General features: G+C 48.6%; 9 protein-coding genes across 9 annotated transcripts; 6 read left to right on the top strand and 3 right to left on the bottom strand.

The window, feature by feature from the left end:
- Positions 1 to 174: 174 nt before the first annotated feature.
- On the top strand, positions 175 to 1,011 carry ABOM_002393 (putative C2H2 transcription factor; the record flags this gene model as incomplete). Its single annotated transcript, XM_022529523.1, has 2 exons — positions 175 to 437; positions 501 to 1,011. 2 exons carry the CDS (start codon positions 175 to 177, stop codon positions 1,009 to 1,011), a joined length of 774 nt encoding a protein of 257 aa, XP_022392260.1.
- A 1,563-nt stretch (positions 1,012 to 2,574) lies between these two features.
- On the top strand, positions 2,575 to 3,522 carry ABOM_002392 (dual specificity protein phosphatase family protein; the record flags this gene model as incomplete). The annotated part of the gene is made up of 1 exon (XM_022529522.1): positions 2,575 to 3,522. One exon carries the CDS (start codon positions 2,575 to 2,577, stop codon positions 3,520 to 3,522), a length of 948 nt encoding a protein of 315 aa, XP_022392265.1.
- Positions 3,523 to 4,094: 572 nt separating this feature from the next.
- On the top strand, positions 4,095 to 6,150 carry ABOM_002391 (uncharacterized protein; the record flags this gene model as incomplete). Its single annotated transcript, XM_022529521.1, has 2 exons — positions 4,095 to 4,568; positions 4,636 to 6,150. 2 exons carry the CDS (start codon positions 4,095 to 4,097, stop codon positions 6,148 to 6,150), a joined length of 1,989 nt encoding a protein of 662 aa, XP_022392263.1.
- Positions 6,151 to 6,980: 830 nt separating this feature from the next.
- On the top strand, positions 6,981 to 9,786 carry ABOM_002390 (putative SNF2 family helicase/ATPase PasG; the record flags this gene model as incomplete). The annotated part of the gene is made up of 5 exons (XM_022529520.1): positions 6,981 to 7,160; positions 7,234 to 8,079; positions 8,138 to 8,876; positions 8,937 to 9,212; positions 9,251 to 9,786. The coding sequence occupies 5 exons, from the start codon at positions 6,981 to 6,983 to the stop codon at positions 9,784 to 9,786; spliced, it is 2,577 nt and encodes an 858-aa protein (XP_022392264.1).
- A 245-nt stretch (positions 9,787 to 10,031) lies between these two features.
- On the bottom strand, positions 10,032 to 11,492 carry ABOM_002389 (tyrosinase family protein; the record flags this gene model as incomplete). Its single annotated transcript, XM_022529519.1, has 5 exons — positions 10,032 to 10,304; positions 10,402 to 10,675; positions 10,752 to 11,017; positions 11,081 to 11,243; positions 11,305 to 11,492. 5 exons carry the CDS (start codon positions 11,490 to 11,492, stop codon positions 10,032 to 10,034), a joined length of 1,164 nt encoding a protein of 387 aa, XP_022392279.1.
- A 1,983-nt stretch (positions 11,493 to 13,475) lies between these two features.
- On the top strand, positions 13,476 to 15,107 carry ABOM_002388 (uncharacterized protein; the record flags this gene model as incomplete). Its single annotated transcript, XM_022529518.1, has 7 exons — positions 13,476 to 13,691; positions 13,768 to 13,999; positions 14,049 to 14,195; positions 14,264 to 14,381; positions 14,446 to 14,514; positions 14,606 to 14,632; positions 14,723 to 15,107. 7 exons carry the CDS (start codon positions 13,476 to 13,478, stop codon positions 15,105 to 15,107), a joined length of 1,194 nt encoding a protein of 397 aa, XP_022392190.1.
- A 331-nt stretch (positions 15,108 to 15,438) lies between these two features.
- end3 (cytoskeletal adaptor protein SagA) lies at positions 15,439 to 16,875 on the bottom strand (the record flags this gene model as incomplete). Its single annotated transcript, XM_022529517.1, has 3 exons — positions 15,439 to 16,178; positions 16,262 to 16,496; positions 16,636 to 16,875. The coding sequence occupies 3 exons, from the start codon at positions 16,873 to 16,875 to the stop codon at positions 15,439 to 15,441; spliced, it is 1,215 nt and encodes a 404-aa protein (XP_022392246.1).
- A 449-nt stretch (positions 16,876 to 17,324) lies between these two features.
- Positions 17,325 to 18,317, bottom strand: ABOM_002386 (mitochondrial K+-H+ exchange-related family protein; the record flags this gene model as incomplete). The annotated part of the gene is made up of 3 exons (XM_022529516.1): positions 17,325 to 17,671; positions 17,723 to 17,778; positions 17,848 to 18,317. Coding segments are annotated over 3 exons (873 nt in total), but the record flags the coding sequence as incomplete, so codon positions are not given.
- Positions 18,318 to 18,996: 679 nt separating this feature from the next.
- ABOM_002385 (phospholipase D regulator) lies at positions 18,997 to 20,300 on the top strand (the record flags this gene model as incomplete). Its single annotated transcript, XM_022529515.1, has 3 exons — positions 18,997 to 19,270; positions 19,341 to 20,205; positions 20,276 to 20,300. 3 exons carry the CDS (start codon positions 18,997 to 18,999, stop codon positions 20,298 to 20,300), a joined length of 1,164 nt encoding a protein of 387 aa, XP_022392247.1.
- Positions 20,301 to 20,407: the final 107 nt, after the last annotated feature.

Raw genomic sequence — 20,407 nt, 5'->3', positions numbered from 1 at the left:
TTTTTTTTTTAAAAATTTTTATTTTACGATAGCGCACTCGTCTTTGACTTGTGATCCTCACGAATCTCGAACCTTTGGAACCAGATACCATCTACGAGCGTTCCGTTCTTAGCTCGTCCTTTATCTACCTTAACAACCCGCCTCATCTCAATTGACGGCGGGGTCCACTACGATATGGGAGACGGTTCTGATTATCCTAGCCCACGAAGCGAAGGTCCCGGCGGGCCTGCAACTGTCCTCGTCACTGCCCAAGAACCTATCCCTCCAGCACCAAAAATGACTGATCAACTGTCTCCAAGTTTCATGGAAGGAGCTCGTCCGCGACTGTCGGTGAGACGGGCGCGAGATCCACCCAAGAACGCTGCAGGCCAGATCTATTGCGACCATCCTGATTGTCAGCACGCGCCTCCGACGTTCCGCCGCCCATGCGAATGGAAGTAAGTTCTTTTTTCATGCCCTCCTTTGATCGCTGGCCAAGCTAACCATGACATCACCAATAGCAAGCACATGGACAAACACGACCGCCCTTACAAGTGCTTAGAACCTGGATGTGACAAGATCCAGGGTTTTACGTACTCAGGTGGCCTTCTGAGACACCAGCGCGAAGTACACAAGAAGAATATAAATGCGAAGAAACCTCTGATGTGCCCATATGCCGACTGTAATCGCAGCACTGGCAACGGATTTACGCGTCAAGAGAACCTAAAGGAACATCTTCGACGCCGCCATATGCATACCGACAACGGCCACGCGTCAGAACTACCTATTGTGCCAGTGCCTGAACTGGATGGTACCGCGGCCCTGCCAGTCACTTCGCCTGTCAAGCGGAAGCGTGACTCGATCGATTCGGTCGAAATTCCTGACGAAGAAGAAAACGGCGTTGATCTGCGAAATGAAATCAAGAGACTACGACGCGAAGCCCAAATGAAGGATCGGCGGCTGGAGGAATTGGAAAGAATCGTTGCGGACCTGCAGCAGAGAATTCCGCAGACTGCAGTCTCGCAGGGATAGGTGGGCTCGGAGTGTGGTCTCATGAGAAATATCAGTTTGCAATGCATGTTATCTCTTCCACGAGCTGACATGGCTTTCTTCTTACCCCTTTGTTACTTTTGCTTTGCATTCCACGGGCGTTTTCACATGCAGAGTGCGGGCCTTTAGGTTTGCGTTCAATGTTTACAACATCAGTGGGCGGTTTATATGGATCGATCTACATCTCAGAACGCGTGGTTTACAACAGGCAGCTCTGAAGAATCTGGCGTTTGCTCGGGGTTGATAATACGGACCCGGCGGTGTTATTATGGTTGTCTCCCTTTCTATTCCCTGAAATATACCCAGGCGTTTTCCAACCCATCATCTCCTTTGTTAGTCTCAACAACTCCAAACTTGTCTTTGTATTCCTTTTCTCTCTTCTCCATACGACATTGTGACATTCTGAATCGTGTCAACCAGTGCCTGTACAAGGTGAAGAATGTATTGCCTTTTAGTGTATACGCATGGTATTTACAAGTACAGCTGAACAAGCTTCGCTAGTCACACTATCTGGCAGGGCTTATGTTGGTCTTCTCATGAAGTTCAGATGGGCACATGCTGATCTAGTATGTCTTGTGATTGTAATTGTCATCTCTTTTGCTTACAAACTCTTGATTGATTCCTTGTCACAAACTTTCCTTGTACACTTATTTCATAGCGTGTAGGTCAGATAGATCTGTCTTTCACATGGGAAGTACTAGGAGTAGCCCTGACCATGCGATTATCGTATCAAGAACAGGCTAGTGTATAATCGCCATGCGATATCTGGAAGACGATTCGCCACAACAATGCTAAAGGGGCTTTAGTTGGTGGGTAAAATCACTTATGACTCCAAATGACTCGTAAGTAACAAGGCTTTACGGTCTGACTCAACCCCTGAGGTGCCGATACGCGGCGCTCGCTCCATGATTATTCGCAGTTGTTACTAGATCTGAAGATGGATCATCTTATGGGAAGTCGTATGATAGTGTCATGTGAAGTAAATGCGTGGGGGGCGTCCAGCCGCGGTGCGGTACCTGTTATAGATCGAAAGAATAATTGCCTTAACTAACTAGGTCTTACTTTTGATTATTGATGTTTCCAACGTCCATGTTAGCAATGAAGTTTTATGTATATACACAAAGCAGATTGTGCGGCACATTGCTGAGTCAGCTCAGATTTATGTTGTTGCGGCCTGGCGAGCGACGTCGCTGCCTGCCAAACAAAGCCATGGGATTTAGTTCACAGTAAGAATGGCGTATGCGATTACCAGAACAACGATCCATAGAATGTCTACTTTTTCATATCTGATACACTGACACAATGGCTTTTCAACCTCGTACGGACATCACGTTTGATGCAAACAATTGATGCGCTCTTTAAACCCCCCATACATTTAAACTTGGATCGTCCGCTCAAAGCTTTAAGCGTCGCTTATGAAGATTCCGCTCTGTACGATCTCTTACTGGCACTACGCGGATTGGTCTGTTCCTGACTGGTTCCTGACCCAGTACAACCTATCTTTGAAGTATCTTATCACCCGTCCAGACTGAGACCCAAGAAAACATGGCCCATTCAACTCCTTTCACGGAGGTCCCAATGTCCCAACAAACAGACTCTCCATATGTTCGGACTCAGCAATATACACGAGGCGCTGGTAGACTCCTCCAACAACCAGCCGTCCCAATGCAAGCCGAATGGGGTCTCCCTCATCTTGACTCCGTTACCTCTACTACTCATATTTTCCCTGAAGGAGAATTTGTCCCATACAAGTTCTTCGAAAAGATCGGCCCAGAGTGGTTCGTTCCCGAAACAGAACAAAAGGAGTGGAAGTACTACATGCGCAGAGAGGCCCAAAAGATTTTACCATTTCTTTACCTGGGTCAATATGCCTCCATGAAAGACAGACACTGGCTCGAAGGCCAAGGTTTCACTTTACTTTTGGCTATTCGAGACGAAAGGTTTCCACACATCTGTGGCAAGAACGCAGCGGCTGAGCTGGGAATTGAAGCCGCGACCTTTGCGGTCCCACGGATTCAGGATTTTGTGTCCATAGGGCCTCATGTGATTCGAACAATCAATGACCATATCTCATCCTCGCATACCCCAGTATCCAACGAATGGCCCTACAAGAAAGTTTTTGTATTTTGCGAGACTGGGAACGGTTATTCAGGCTTAGCACTAGTTGCGTACTTAATGGTAATGCTCAACCTGAAGCTACACCACGCCTTAGCTGTGGTTCATATGCAACGACTATCTGTGGAAGCAGATGAACCATCGAGACAAATGTTAGCTTCATTCGAATCGATCATTATTGCCAAAAGGAACGTTGAAGAGGCCAGACGAGCAGCTACAGAGGGTACGAGCTTGATAGTTCCTCCCCAGACTATATGCAAAAAGAGGAGTTTTACGGATCGAGATGAAGACGAGGATATGGAAGACATCATGGATATGGGTGCAGATGAAGATGCAGCCTCTGATAGAAAGCCTGTGGCTCCATTCCAGGACCGTTGAGAATGGTTCGACTAGAACAAAATATTAGTTTTTCTTATGATGACCTAGTTTGGAATGGCATTGGTCATCATAGAAGTCGTTAGGATGACGTTGATTAAACACCACTTTCCTCTTCACAAATTATTCTTGCACCTTCTCGTTTTATTCCTTTGTACATTACAAGATCAATGATTCCAAACATCTTTCATACCCCAGGGTACTGATTTTCAATCACCAATCACCTGAAGTGACCTACAAACCACTGAACAATCAGCATTCATTCTGTATTCTAATAAACTGTACAAAGCACATTTGATAGATACAATTCGTTGTCTTCAGTCTAAGTCTAGTCCTTCCATTATTCGGAATTCTTTTTTCACCTTCTTGTCCCTTTTTCTCCGGGGTTTCAGGCCGACAAGAATTGATTGACTCAGCTGTAGCCATGATCTTTGTTGTTATTCACTATCCCTGAGGGGAGGGGTTGTTGAACCATTCACTGTATTGCTTATAACATTTCATGTACATTTCTCAGTCTGTTCGCGTCAAAAACCCAACCTGCAGCTAATTACTTATGAAAGTGGGAAATGGCCACTATGCGACTCCGTGAGAGTATCCGCCCTCCTGAGCGCTATGAATCAGAGCACTTTTACACGTCGCTAGGTCAAAAGTCACTTCGCCAGCACAGAAATACAAACCGTCCTCCCTACATCGATTTCAACCCCAACCTGCCTCCTGCTGTCTTCCCCACTCTGGACTTCCCTCGCCCAACGGTACCAGAGACTGACAAATGTACACAGAGCAAAGGAGAAGAAGAGACCAACAGTGAAAACACTCCACAGCACGGTCGCGAGCAACCTGGGCATTATGGGGAGGACAAGGGTAGTAGAGAGGCAGGAGATGATCTCGAGGACATCCCTATCCACCAGCTCGAGAGTTACGCTGCGAGCAACGGTGACTTGAACCCAATTTACGCCAAAAACATGGCTACGATAGCTGCTGCAGACCCGTCTGCGAGTAATGACTTGCACTATGAGACTGATGGCATCGATGCTCATGATGAGGATGATGTTAGCTAGTCATACACTCAATGTATTGCAGCCTTTAGTGGCCGGTAATGTACTGACAAAACTTTAGTCTACGCATGAGATCCCTAACCCAAAGTGGAGCGATTTATGTCCTGGAATTCAAGTGGAGATTTTCGACAATCTTCTCCAGTGCTATACTTGGAAAGACGCGTGTTATAAGTTAAATCTGACTAGAGAAGACCAAGAGGAAGTTGAAGAGCATATCTATGCTCGTGATAAGCAGATGGAACAGGAAGAATCTCAGATGAAAATTATGCGAAGGAAACAACTGAGAGCGCTCTTGAAGATTGACAATAGTGCAAGACATCTCCAGGATTCACACCAGTTTGTTTTCCGCAAAATCTCTCGAGGGGCCACTGGTTATCTGCGAAGGAGTACTATGCCAGACTATCTCATGTGCCATTCTAAAGAGGTTATGAACGCTAAACGGTATTTGCGCCAACACGGCCTAAACCCTAGATATGCCGGAGATTGGGGTAGTAGCATCAGCCCAACTCATCCCTCTGGAAACGACCAAGATCAAGATATGAGCAATCTAGGGAAGCAGGTGAACTGCGCGCAATACATGGAACTAGCCACAGATACGACTGATGATGACATGATGGATTTTGCTTTCCATCATAAAGCTCCAACTGCGATCCCGGATAAGCAGTCATTCATTAACACGATCGGGACGGCAGCTGTTGCTAGCCCGAGGGATATGGCGCTGTGCAGAGGTGACTTAAATGCAGCCCCAAGATGGTTGAATCTTCTTTACCAGCATTCTATACGGAACTACCAGCCAGCCTTTCGGGAGAATAAACTTGTTTGCCTCAAAATCGGTACCGAGCATGCCGCCCAGATTCACGATACCCAACCAATAGCTTGTATTCAGCCAGCGAGATTGGTAAAACGTTTCCCTCCCATTGATGCTATTTACTATGACCCCCCTTTATGGAACCCTGAAATTACTCAGAATAATGGAGCGAGAACTAATCCAACAATGCTTCCAAAACCTAGTTCAGCTTTGGGCAGGGAGCTGCAGCCTCTACAGAGAACAATGGGTGGGAACTGGTCATATAACTCGTTCGAATCTCATCGAGCAACATCTTCTATGAGATTCCAGCAGAAATTGGAAGAGGCACGCCTTGAGACACAAAGAGCGAGAAGATGCGGAACACAGCAACTTGCAGGTGATAGAGGTTATGAGCCATATTTTACCCCGAGGCAAAGCCCTGACGGCATAAGTCAGGCACCCTCACCCGCCATTGGGAGATTTATGTCTCCTAATATCTCAGGCGAGCTTTGCGGTACATCGATGTCGAGTCAAAGTGAGGACTCTTCAAGAACGGTTACTTCTACTGGGACCTGTCTTCATGACTCTACAGAACGGAGGGCTGCTTCTGGAACTATGTATTTGTCAAGCATCCCTTCCACTTCGTATCACAGCGGAAAGCGTCAGATTCAGCCTAGTGTCGCGCATACGATGCAAAGTGATGAAGAACAAGAAGTGCAGAGAGGTGAAGATGAATACTGTACTACTGATGACGAAGTGGTTCTTCTACCTGCGGGAAATCCCCACTGAACGAAGTGTCGATTGCGGCCACGTCCGTATGCTAGCATTGCAAACAATGCTGGTATTCATGCGGCAGATTTCACCAATGCTCAGTATGGTCAAGTAAAGGAAACCTGGTTTTACTTCCCCTTTGATTTGTTGACGATCTTCAAAGAATCTCGCCTGGAATGTGTTGCATACTCGGAATTGGTAAGCCACCGATATCATTCGAAAAGGTCGATGAGACCATTAGTGACTATGAGAATGACATTACAATGAACTCCATGTTTTTCTGCTCATTTTTTTGTTAAATACAGCCGCAGGCGGCCAAAAAAAAGGGGAGGTAAACTGCAAATACCATAAGAAAGACAAATAACGAAACCGTCACAGGCAGCTTGAAAGAACCTAGAACAATCCATCATACTACTACTGGTAGTAATGCTGTACACAGGAAGCATCTTCTGCATGTTCTAGAAGCCCACTAAAATCAATCAAAAGTTGGCCCGTGCGCTGACGCGAAATCTGCGCGTCCGAACGGCAACGATTAGATTACAGGCGCGGGCATGATGGCCAAATGCGCCAGTTAGCAACGCCGTCCACAGCCTCTCAAGCGCACGATCTTGGCCGGGTATCTTGGGTTTCCTTCATTTTAGATAGTTATATAAATCTAGCCGATACTCCTTTTGCCCCCTTTTCTGATTCGGTGGCCCTGTTTTTTTTTATTGGATTTGCGCTTGCGCCAGAGGGGCAAAATCGATCACGGTAACGACCGCGTCCAGACGCCAAAGATACATGATATGAAAAGTGTTTGGAATTTAACTCTTGGAAGATTCTGGTATCCGAAACAAGGAAACGCAGATATGTCAAACTCCGATACGCCTGTTGAGTCCGGGGGCATGCGGCAAGACTCAACACAGCCTTCTTCGCCGGTGACGAACGCCGGGGAGTCGGCTCCCGAGAAGATGGACGTGGAGGAGGAGAATACGGAGGAGATGGATGCGCAGGCTAAGGCGCTGATGCATCTATTGAGTACCAGTGAAGTGCGTGTTTCATCCTTGTACGTTTGGGGTGGAAAGAGCCTGTTGCTGACGGTGTCCTTCGCGTTTTGAATAGGTTTTTGTGGCGATCATGGCGGATAAGATGAAGAAACAGCAGGAGGACGCGAAACTCGAAGCGGCGAGACAGCACGAGCAGAAGAGTGCGGAGGCGATGACGAAGAAGAAGCCCACAGCTGAGCCGGCTGGGAGACGGGCGACGCGCACGAGTGCGAGGCAGAGCGCGGCGAAGGAACCTGTTGCTGAGGAGGAAGTGAAGACGGAGGAGCAAGGCGCTGCTGCGAAGTCGAAACGAGGTCGGGGCAGGAAAGTTGCTGCTCCGGCGGCTGCGAAGTCGAATACCATCTCCAGTTACTTTAAGAAGGCTGATGTGCAGGTTCCCGAGGATAATCCCACCGTTCAGGAGGCGCTGGAGCATGCTGCGGATGAGTATGAGGCCAATCCATCTGTTTTGGGCGGGCAGGATCTGGTCGCTACCCAGCAGCCGGAATTGATCACCGGGGGTCAGATGAAGAAGTACCAGCTGGAGGGATTGGAGTGGTTGAAATCGCTTTGGATGAATGGTTTGTGTGGCATTTTGGCAGACGAGATGGGTCTGGGGAAGACTGTGCAGGCTATCTCCTTGCTTGCCTTCTTCAAGGAGAAGAAGATTTCCGGGCCGTTTTTGATTGCGGCGCCGCTTAGTACTGTGAGTAATTGGGTGGATGAGTTCGCTCGGTGGACGCCCAGCATCAAGACGGTGCTGTACCATGGAAGCAAGGATGAGCGGGCGGAGATTCGACGGAAGATGATGAATTTGAAGAATCAGCGGGACATGGACTTCCCGGTGGTTTGTACTTCCTATGAGATATGTATGAACGATCGGAAGTTCCTTGGGCAATACCAGTGGCGATATATCATTGTGGTATGTGTTGCCATGCTTCGTCCCCGGTTTGCAAGTGCCGTTGCTAATAAATGGACAGGACGAAGGACACCGCTTGAAGAATATGAACTGTCGACTAATCAAAGAGCTCCTCACCTATAACTCTGCAAACAGACTCCTTATCACAGGCACGCCGTTGCAGAATAACATAACTGAGCTCTGGTCGCTGTTGCATTTCCTGCTGCCCGAGATCTTCAACGACCTTGATAGCTTCCAGAGCTGGTTCGACTTCTCGTCCATGTTGGACAGTAGCGACAAGACGAATGTTATCGAGCGCCGAAAGCGTACTCTGGTGTCCACAATGCACTCCATCCTGAAGCCGTTCCTGTTAAGACGTGTCAAGACCGACGTCGAGATGTCGCTTCCTAAGAAGAGAGAATACATTCTCTACGCACCTCTGACAGCCGAGCAAAAGGATCTCTACCGTGAGATTCTCAACGGCACCGGCCGTCAATACCTCGAAATTAGGGCAAGAGAAAGATTGATGGCCAAGAACGAGCGCCTAACACGGTCCGGGAGTGTGAAACGCAGCATTGATAGCAGCGGTGACACCACACCAAACAAGAGCCTAAAGTCCAGTCGTTCTTCTACTCCAGCCAGCACGACCAGTTCCACACGCAGGCGAAAGGGACCTCAAAGCTACAAGGAAATAAGCGACCGTGAATTCAACTCGAAGCTGCGGAAGCTCGAGCAGGGGATAGAAGACGATCTGGACATCGAAGGCCCAAGCGAGACCGAGCAGGAGGAGATCGAAAGAGCAAAGACTTTCAAGCTCGCCAGTAAGTCCACTCTCCTATGATACATGTACATTGTGTGTTTGACGCCAACGTTTCCAACAGAGCAAGAAGTAGCCCAAAAGAAAATGCAGAACCCGGTCATGCAGGCACGACTAGCTTGTAATTCGCCGCATAACTTCTACTGGCCGTGGAATGACGAGCCGGTCGACAAATCATTAATAACTGCGTCAGGGAAGATGCTGCTGTTGGACCGGCTTGTCACACGCCTTCTAGCCAATGGGCATAAGATTCTCATCTTTTCCCAATTCAAATCACAGCTGGACATTCTCCAGGATTGGGCCACTCAACTCCACTCCTGGAACTGCTGTCGTATCGACGGTGCAATCAGCCAGACTGACGACGAGAGCAAATCAAAGCCTTCAACACAGACTCTGACTACAAGATCTTCCTCCTGAGTACACGAGCGGGTGGACAAGGCATCAATCTTATGGCAGCCGACACTGTCATCCTATTCGATTCCGATTGGAACCCACAGCAGGACCTCCAGGCCCAGGACCGCGCCCACCGCATCGGCCAGACACGACCAGTGATCGTGTATCGCCTAGCAACAAAGGGCACCGTTGAGCAGACGCTGCTCGAAAAAGCCGATTCGAAACGTCGTCTAGAGCGACTCGTCATCCAGAAGGGCAAGTTCAAGAGTCTTCTAGATCCCACCTCGCAGGATGACGTCGAGGATCTGAGAAAGGCTCTCGGCGAAGATGAGTTCGAGCGTTTCGAGGCCGGTACGGATCCCAGTCGTCTGTTGTCTGATAATGATCTCGATATCTTGACGGATCGCAGCGAGGAGGCCTATGCTCGTGCTGAGAAAGGTCTGGACCACAGTGGACGGGCTTTCTTGGCTGTCGAGACGAAGAAAGATGGCCTTATGGCGCAGATTACTGGAAAGGGGTAATTTGGAATCATAGTTGTAATAATAATAGCGCAATTTCTCTTTCACTTCGACAGCTGTGACGGAGACTGGATACTTAATATATTGGTACGGGGACCATTTATTTTTGTCTTGCGTAGCACCCATCTATATATATTCATTCTAGGTAAATATCAACCTGGATCACTCGGCCAGTCCGAACGACCCCAAGATTATTATTATACTATACAAAGCGTCTTCTAAACCCCAAACGAAGAACCAACACCCCTTCACAGATAAATATAACAGAAAGGCCCACCAGTACCACCAGTAGTATCCAACAACTCCCTAATAGTCTTGGGAGGGGCCAAAGCAGCACTCATATCCACGATATCATCCAACGTAGCATTCGGCGACGACTCCACAATACCAGGAAGTACAGTCGGTCCATTAACAACATAAGTGCGGTTCACAGGGTCCTGATTCTGCCAGGTCCAGAACGCCCGGTCAATCGCCGCATGGTGAAGAAAGAAAGCCGGGTCACCGGGGGAAGCAAAGAAGTCCTACAGCACACGACGTCAGTAACTGAAATCATATCGTATAAACCTGACCAAAAAAAAAAGAAAAAAAAAAAAAAAAAAAAAACCCAGTCCAACGTACACCGCCAGGATCGCCACCGATGGTATAATGACCACCACTATGCAGACCGAGGAAACCGCGGGGAAAGTCGCCCTGCATGGTCGTCTCGTAGTCCCAGATATCTGTTTCGTTGACGATCAGGTCCACGACTTGCTTGGTTGTGGTCCACTGGGCGGCCTGCTTGGAGATGTCTCGGCGGAGGCAACGGGGGTTGTAGTTCAAGCCGGTGCCGTTTTGTGCGACGAGGCCTGGGATCTTGAGACTTGGCATGAGGGGGCCGAGGTTCACGGTGAAGCTTTTGGGGGGGAAAGAAATGGCGTGTTAGCTGGGAAGTAGTAGATTTTCCTTTGGGGATTGGAGCAGCAGCTTACTTCTTGAATGGACCGGATTGGACACAGCCGCCTCCGTTTGAGGGCTTCAGGAAGATCCCGGGCGCGGCTTCGGTGGCATTGTGGGGGACGAAGGAGCCGTCTCCCGACATGCTGTACTCCGAGCCGTCGAAAATGGGCGAGTTGACCGGGTCGTCGGCGTACTTGTTCCAGGCCCAGTATGGCTGAGAGCCGGTGTAGCCGCACTCGTTTCGGAGGGCTTGCTCGTAGGCCCAGGTGAAATAGCGGTGCCAGGTTAAGAAGTTGCCCTAATGGGGTCAGGGTGGGGGGGGGGATCTTCTCTCAGAGTCTGCAGTGCGACAGGGTCATACCGTTGAATGGATAAACATCGTCTGGTTAATGTGCACCGCTACGAAATCATCGTAGCGGGAGCGAGCCCCAGGAGCGAAGGAGGGGTCGGACTTTGAAGGCTTGGAGGATAGACAGAGGACGGCATCGATGTACTCCCGGCGTTCCTTCTTGGATAGAGCTCCCCTGTGGTGGTACAGTTCAGTTAGACATTGCATTTGCGTATTGAGGGATCCAAGGTGCGTACCATTCTCTGCGAGCCGACGCGGTGTACGGAGTACAGGCACTGCTGGCTTCTGGATTTGTGTAGTGATACAGGATTTGGTTCCCCAGGGCCTTGCCAGCGAGTACATCCCACTCATCCATGGAAGTGGGAGATGCGGTTGCTGGTGATAGGGCAGCAAAAGCTGCGACGATTGGAATCCAACTGCGCATGGTTATGGTCACCTCGTCTTGAGGATGGGCACTGCGATGGGGAGAAAGTAAGTGAGGAAGAAATTTGAGGCTGGAGGGAACCGGTCAAGAGCTTTTTTATTACATCTTGACGAGCTCTGGGTGAACTCTGAACGGAGTAGATAGTTTGACTCTAGATTGCCGGCTAGGACAGCCGGATATGCCGCCGCCAATTGAGGCCCCAGAAAGTCATCCGACTAGGGCTAGGGAGGTATAGTACTTAAGACGTTAACTATTTTTTGCTTGGAGGCCTGGTGTGGGGAGTAAAAGCACCGAGACAGCCATCACTTTAGTGGGACGCGAGAGTCGGAATGCGGAAATTAGTAGAGATATAACAAAATTAATGAGGGAAAAAAAAAAAAAAAAAAAAAAAACCCGGGGCCAGACTGCTCATGGAGACACTACTGCGTACGCCATGACTTATACCGAGGAGCATGTCATGTCTTTAGTCCTGCCCGGGCAACGGTAGAGAAGAACTACGGCAGTTAGAATAGAATAGACTCCACAGCATATGTGACATCTGATTGTCCCTCCATGGCAGATCACCAAAAAGAAGAAGAGAGGGAAATGCAAAGAAGTTCTCGGGGCAGATTCAGAAGTATTGAGGTTACAGTAGTGGCGGAGACCCAGTTGACAGTTGGCTAGTGCGAACAGGGATCGCTTGAGCTTCATGGCGAATGTATTTAGCCGTCCAATTCCGAGGTTGATGTGGGCTGGATGTCTCAAAGGATCCTCCGATGCCAAGGCACTTGCTCCGTTTCAAAGATTGGCTAGTAAGTTAGTTAGTGAGTGAGTCCAGTCGACTTAGTCAAGGCTCGTATAACTAGACTACCCTCCATAGAGTACAATGGCCGTAACATGGTAAAAGCGACCTTGCTTTGCCGCTTGGTATTTCGTACTGGAGCCTTTTCGCTGTCGGTGGGAAGAACATCTTGAGCTTAGGAGCCATGCCCATCGAAAATTAAATTCCACCCACCCTCGTGTTGTCCACTGTCCATCAATTTATATTGGGGCTTACCGGGCTTCGTATAGCCTGCATTAGCGGGGGCTAAATGTAGATTAAGCCACTAGAACTTGGCCAAGGCCCCAACGGTTCAACGGACTAATTCCTCCGTTCCTATACTTCGTACTTTATATTAAGATATATTAAGACTCACCTTATTACCCGCTCGATGATACCCTATCGGCTCACCTTCGGGGCATTTCCCTGCAGGCGCTAGTTAGTCCATGGGCCGATTACCCACTCCTTAGTACCTACATACGGCTCAAGTATGACACCGTGCGCCTTCCGCCCGAATCCTTTACCCACACCCCCAAGGAAGCACAACACTGACCATCGATGGAAGGAAGGTAGTAAATTCAATAGAAAAAGACGAGACACAGATAGATCTGAGGATTGAGTTAAGAAGGTCTTCATCTCTGTTAATATCATGTGGGAGTAGGATAGCGAGACTCTCAGAACCTACCGCGGCAGAGTTAGGGCTTGCTTTATAAACGCTCCCCAGGGATGTACACGGAATTACATTGGTCAATTCGCTTCTACTCGTGGACTCTGTAGAATCCCGGCTCTTTATCCCTGCTAGTTCCAGTTTCATATTTAATGGGTAGCGGCGCAGATAACTTGCATCTGCTAGGCATAGGCTGGATTCCTTTAGTGGCTGGACATACGGAGCATCCGTTTGCGGCAACGGACGAAAAGGCATAATGGCTTTCCATTAAGTTCCTACAGGCCGATGAAATACCGATCCTTAGGAATAATTCAGCTGAATTCATTCATCCGATCAAAACAAACGTACGCCCCTTGTATCTCCGAAATTCCGACTGTGTGCTGTATTTGCTGGACGCTAGTGCTTCCTTAGAGAGATAGCCCTATACAGGCTTAATTTAGAATACAGAGACTCAATTTTCTACGAGTAAGTCAGTTTACAGCGGCCATGGGGATTCCTCTTTGCCTCCATCGAGATCATGATCGATATCATGCATTCTAGCGGGGATCTACTACCGAGACAAGCAGCAGCAGCATCGGCAGATACCCCCAGCGACAGTCGAGCTCCACATATCCTGGCCATCATTGGGTCCCTGACAGGTCTGTCGGGCTTACTGGTCGCATTACGCTGCTACGTGCGACTCTTTCTCCTGCGCAAATTCCTCCCAGACGATGGAGTAATCGTTGTATCCTTGGTAAGTGATACAACCCATCAGATACTCTCAACCACTACTTCTATACATCAACTTTCCTAACCGAATAGGCACACAGTTATGCGCCTTTGGCGTCCTAGCGTGTTTCGTTGGCGAGTCGCACCATGGAGTCGGCCTTTTCTCCGACGACATCAAGCCGGAAGATTTCCAGGTCCTCAGCGAGTACATGTTCTATCACGCAATCGTCATAGTGCTCGGTATAAGCCTGGTCAAGGTTTCGCTGGCTCTCTTTTTACTCCGGTTTGCATCACCAAATAAGAACCTGAAACGGTTCATTGTCGGGGCGCTTGGTGAGTTTGGGTCTGTGGACATACTCGATATATAACTGACAAGGAACAGGGTTTCTTATTGTCTTTACCATTGCGTGTATCATGACGTTGATCTTCCAGTGTCTTCCGGTCCGAGCGGCTTGGGATTTCTCATTAAGACAGAATGCCCGGTGCTACTCGATGAAGACTTATCTGGCCATTGGAGAATTCAACAGTGGTATGCTCCATCCTCAGACATTATATGTATACCGTGAACAGGGAAGAGCTCATACCAATTGACTGTAGCAATCAACATCGCGACAGATTTTGTATTCGCAACCCTACCCGCGTTCATGTTCTACAAGGTGCAAGTCAATAAGCGCACCAGGGTCTCGTTGATGGGCATCCTCAGCCTTGGTTATTTGTATGTGACCTCCTCTTCCTGAACTGTGACTATAGCCTTCCAGCTAACCCACACAATCTTACAGCGCCTGTGCAGCCGGGATTGTGAAGACCGTTCTTCAGAGCCAAATCTTCGACGAGCCAGATCCGTATCGGTACGCTTCGACCATATATATATATATATCCCTGAACGCGATAATGGTTGACAGACAGCTAATTTTCTAATTCTGCATTTCCGACATCTAGCGACTGCCAATACCTCATTTGGAATTGGTATGTCTTTCCCCCATCCAGCCCGCAGTTCTCAAACGATAGCACATAACCGGCGTCCTTCATGACCCGCCAAAGGCTAACTGTTCTTAGTATCGAACTAAACGTCGGTATCATTGCTGCGTCGTTCCCGACCATCAAGCCCCTTGTGAAGTCTGTCATTGGGACAACGCTGAGTTTCACTAGCGGTGTGCGCAGCGGGAAGCGCAATGGACAGGGATACCATGTGAGGTCTAGTTATATTATGCATTCGCTGCAGCAGAGCCGGACTGTGAACGAAGACCAGAAGTATAGTGTTCAGATTGGAACCCTTGATGGGTCTGATAGGGGGAGTGAAGAGAATTTGACTCAGCGACCCCGTCGGGGGTCTCTGTCGAGGATAATACAGACTACGGAGGTGATTGTACATAGTGAGGAAAGTGCAGATCTTAGGGTTATGAGGATCGGACCGGCGAGGACTGTCGATGACCGTGTATGACTTTTGTTTGTTCGTCTATTATGCTGACTCTCGTTGGTGGGGAAATTTTATGCTGTTTATTAGCATCAAGACGGGTTATATACTGTACAGTTAATGGGCTTGCCTGGTATGTAATGTGACAGGGACTGGTGAATCCTCTAATTAATCAAATCATCAAAAAGCAAAGAACACATCCATTAAGCGCCTGAGCTCCTCGCCAGAGAAATGGCTGTACATCAAAGAAAAGGATCACGAAAGACCTCTCACAAGGAAATCAAGTAATACGGGGGGGTTGGAGGTACTCAAAGTTGTATTTCAGAAGGGACAAACAGAGCAGAATGGGACAAGATCACTACCGTGACACCTTCTCTTCTTCGATCTGTGTTCGTATATCGGCGAGTATCTCGTTCCGATTGGCAAGGTGGCTTTTAAGTCCATCCACCTGCTCGCCGACGGCCTTCACATCCTCCCTGAGCCGCTCTAAGTTTTGGCCTTCCTTGGACCTCCCAGTGCCTTCCCTAAGTTCGCGAAGCTCACGCTCCTTGTACTCCAGAAGCTGAAGTGCTTCCTTTTTGATCAGGCCCCAGCTGGTACTGCCATCGGTCCTGGGTTGATCCCTGCGTCCTTCGGAGGCTTGTTGTGCGGAATTCAACTTGGTCTCCAACTCCGCAAGCTCGCGCCTTAGCCGAACCTTCTCCCATTCCTCATCCTGAATAGTATCGTTGAAGTTTGTGCCTTTGGGGGTATAGGACGATTTTCCTCCGGCACCCAACCGACTCAAGTAGGTATCGCCAAATTTAGTCTTTCGACCAGTTGGTGTCTCCGTGTCGCCGTCTGCACCCCATTTCTGTGCCGGACGAGCATTATCGACCTGATAATCGATATTATTGTTTTCAAACGAGGCGCGGAGGGAAGCAGGAACGGTGCGGGGAATGCGGAAGCCCTCATGTCGGTAGTTCAGTATATGCAGGAACGCAAGGGTAGCGTCTTTATTAATTGTGTGGGATGCGGAGGGGTTGACCAAATTCCACGCGGAACGGACATCGGTGTCGGGGACATCGAGCGAATCGTAGAGTGGTTGCAATGATTCAACTGTACGGGGACATCTACGTATTAGTTCGGAACGCGAGCGGTTAAGGGATGCGGCCCCGCTTCAACGGGGAGCGCTGACGTACATGCGATTTCACCACGTTGGTTTCTGTTGGCATTGTATATCTCTTCGTATTTGGATTTGTCGGCGGGCTTCATGTACCATTCGAATCCATCTTTCAGTCCAGGAGTATCATCTTCATCTTCTATCCGTTCGAACTGTTCGGGTTGAGTGCTCAATGCCCGGGTTGCATGGACTAAATGAGACTTGGATTCAGGGACGAGCCAATCGGGTAAAACAGCTGGGACAGTTTGTAATTCCTAGTTGATATTGAATCTTAGCAGCAGCACTCAAAAACAGTATGAATTGTGACAAAAACGCTGAACAATCGCAAGGAAGACGGCATGGGGCAGGTAGAGGCGCACGGGAAGGCATGGGGTAATAGGGGAGATAGCATACACCGTTGACCAGGTCGAACACTAATCGCATGGCGACACAAAACTCTTCGAAATCCAACTCCCCATCACCATCCACATCGGCCAAATCCCAGACCTTTTCCAGTTGCTCATCCTGAAGCCGACTGTTCCTGAGCACTGAGGCGGCCTGGGAGTTGTTCAGACGGGGCTGACCATTTGCTAATGAAGCGAAGATCTCCCAGTATCTTTCTATTTCCCATTGCTCAATTTTCTTATTTGACATGATGTGAGCGACCCGGTAGACCAGTGGGTACAATGTCGTTATTAAGAACCGAGTAATGAGAAGCGACTATAAAGGATGTTTGGCTGGAGATGGCTCACGGGTCATTGAGTGGTTAACCGTTTCGGGCATCCCGCGGCGGGCTCCCATGGGGCACTCGGATCATGTTAAATCCGGCAGGTGATATGCAGGGAACAGGAACCGTTCAATTGTTCCATACTCTAGACCTACAACTGTAATAGCATGGGGATCCACTGTATTCATGGAAAGTTATACTTACTCCGTATACCAATAATAAAGTCTTCGTATGTATCATACAATTACCGTGAAACCACCCCCCAGTCTATGTACCATACCCATAACCACCATCACCAACAATAGCAGCCATAGCTTAGCTGTCCAATTTAAACACACGGACAGATGCACAACTAGTTACTCTATATTTGAGTCGCTCACGACTCTTTCTCTTTTGGGCTGTTTTTCCTTTCGTCTTCGCCCGAGGACGAGTTATCCGTTCTCAACTTCTCCTCGACCTGGACAATAGCTCGTTCGGCTTCCAAAGCAAGCTCCGGTGCTTCAAGGATTGAAGCCAATTTCTTAGCATCGTCCATCCGAAGCAGCAATTTGTCGTCACTTTTCTCCACGTCCTCTACCATGCTTGAGATTGACTGTTCAATGTTAGACATTTCTAGCGCCCGTGAAACCCGCTTTGCATATAGTCGCTCCAGTGCTGGGTGCGATATCGGATTTAGAAGGTCCCTCTCGACCAAGAATTCCAAGTGTTTAGATCCATTTAATGCTGGAACCAGTCAGCAACGCCGTTACACGTAGGAAGGTGAAAGAAGCGCACCTCGCCAATGGGACCATCCTCGATACACAAGATAGAAGAAAGGGATGTTAGGTATCCTGTCATTCCATCATTAGCTCACCACTCCCTTTGTGAAAGTTTTCTAGGGAACAGCTTAGCTCTCATACAATGGAATGAGCCCAATTGGAGCAGTAAAAGGGCTCGCGATGAAGCTCCACCACATCCTCTTTCGATGTAGGTCCTGCCTATCAGTAGCAATCTTGTGCAAGATCGACTTGAGCTTTTCAGTTTTGACCGCATTTCCTGGGAAAAGCACATCTATCTTCTGCGACCCATACGATTCATCAAGTCGTCGCTGAGCATTGAGTGAAGGAATACTCTTGAGCCCCCATTCTTCATAAGGAATCCGCTGTTGGACCTTATTTCCCCACACGACCAAATGTTTTTTCCAACCCTTTTCGGCTTCCTCCCATTGAGCCCATGTTTTGGCAGCTTTGTTTGTGATTCGATCGAGTATGGACAGCTCCTTTGCATGATCCCGACGGAGCGGTCGAGCATATATCAGGGCCCGTCTCGTCGAGATCGGAATGACGAAGAGTCGCATGGCAACGTTTTGTCTTTGGCCTTTCTCCTTCGTCCCTTTTTTGTGGGTTCGCGGAATTCAATTGAGGAACACAGGGGAATTGTTGAAAACGGCGAGGGAGTACACGACTAGTGATCAACTAGGGAAAACAACCGATTCAAGGGAGCTTGTAAAAATAGCATTCCTTCTTCTAAAGCGAGATTAAGATTAGTTTTTATAGTTTTTTTTTTTACTTCTTCTTTAGGGTTTTTGTTCTCTTTTGCCCCTTGATAGGTATGACGGAGGCGAATAAAACAAGCTGAGAGTGGTGGAAGGTGGACGATGGTTGTTTGGTCGCGGGCGGTATTGAGAGACGTCATTCCGCACCCAGCGAAAAGATTAGTGCCGTAATTATCAACGGAACATTTCCCAAGAGGGATAAATTACTAGTACTTCTCTGGGTTTAGCAGCGTCAAGCAACTATTACCACCAGAATTGTTTCTCTCCCCCCGTTCTTCCCCAGCCCCCCTCAAGGCTGTAATTGCCGTGATCTTGCACTTTCTTGAGCTCCTATTCTAATCTAATGACCTGTTCCCTCAAAAGGGTCATAAGCTTGCTCGGTTTCCAGAGAAACGCCGTGTTCTCGGGGCTGAGGGGGCTGTGAAGCGGCGATGCAGGCGAGATCCATTGTCTTCCCATAACTTCTGACAGCCGAAGCAACCTCATCTGGAACGACCCATTGGAGTAGAAGGCGATGGCACAGGATGCGCGCATTTTGCGCGCACTTCCTTCAGGTCCACACTCGGTTTTAGATCCTCAACTAAGCGAGAAAACAACCAAGACAGAATGGATGTCTGGAGCCATCAACCACGCTCAGAACGAGCAGACTAGTCATGACCAATTTCCCGAACTTCCTCGCAATGGCACGCTGGAATTGTCGCCCAATGTCTTACAGGCTCTAGAGGAAGCATCAACAGAGGATGGCCAGGATCATGTCGTATTAGAGAAGAGATTGCGAACTCTTCCAGGTGCGTAATATACTCGACAAACCCCAGCCACCTTTGGCGAAAGCTTTACTGATAACAGTTTATGCAATAGCCTGGATCGGATCTGTTGATTACAAGGAACCTGAGGGCGAATCTTCTGCCGCCTCACGACTACTACCTTCGCATCCCGATGATGCCGTTGTCGCTCAGCATAACCACTCACCCTATACGACTGCAAAAGTAGACTTCGCGGGTCGAGGAACAAGCTTGGAAGAAGGGCGCGCGACATCGCCTCGTGAATCGCGTTGGAAAAATTTCTCTAAATCAATTGCCTACCCGAGGGACCCAGGTGCTGGGGAAAAACTTGTGACCCCCGAATGGCTGAACGAAAACCATGGTGACTACTCGCAACCATGGCGTGGAAGACTTGAAGACTGGAGTGGGGAGGATACAGAAGATCCGCTGAGAATGAAACGGCGGAGAGAGATTTGGTTTAAACGCTTCCATCATACCTTATTGAAGAGTCCTATAGTACCCTTGGTTTTTCGCCTAACGGTGTGGGTCTTTTCGCTCACTGCGCTTGCGCTTGGAGCCTCCATTCAGCATATGTCGCGTGCATATGTGCATCCGCAGGGCCCCTCAGCACTAATGGCGATTATTGTTGATGCCGTGGCCCTGGTTTACCTGGTGTATATCACCTGGGATGAATATACTTCCAAACCGCTGGGCCTTCGCTCCCCATCGGCCAAAGCACGGCTTGTCCTTCTGGACATTTTCTTCATTGTCTTTGACTCTGCCAACCTAAGTTTGGCCTTTGAGTCACTGTCCACAGTTAGTGGCGCATGCACCATCGGTGAGGTTAACCAGCAGGTGGCTCCTAAGAACGATGCAATCTGCGACCGACAAATCGCGCTAGCCAGTGTTCTATTAATTGCTCTTTTGGCTTGGCTTACAACATTCGCCATTAGTGTTTTAAGGTACATCCATCTGCCCATTTACCTTTCTGTTTCTTTCTCCACAATGCGCAGGACTAATCGCTTTAAACAGACTCGTAGATCGCGCTGCACAATGATGCTCCTTTTGGCTTTTTAACATCTTATCTTGCACTATCTATTGCCTTAAAAATAGTTTCTTGCTTCGTTCATTCATTCCAGGAGGCTCAGCTCCAAGCCCTCTTTT

This window comes from Aspergillus bombycis (assembly GCF_001792695.1).
Source record: "Aspergillus bombycis strain NRRL26010 chromosome Unknown contig00015, whole genome shotgun sequence".
Taxonomy (NCBI): Eukaryota; Fungi; Ascomycota; class Eurotiomycetes; order Eurotiales; family Aspergillaceae; genus Aspergillus; species Aspergillus bombycis.
The sequence above is the reverse complement of the archived record's forward strand: the minus strand, read 5'-3'. Positions and strand labels throughout refer to the sequence as shown.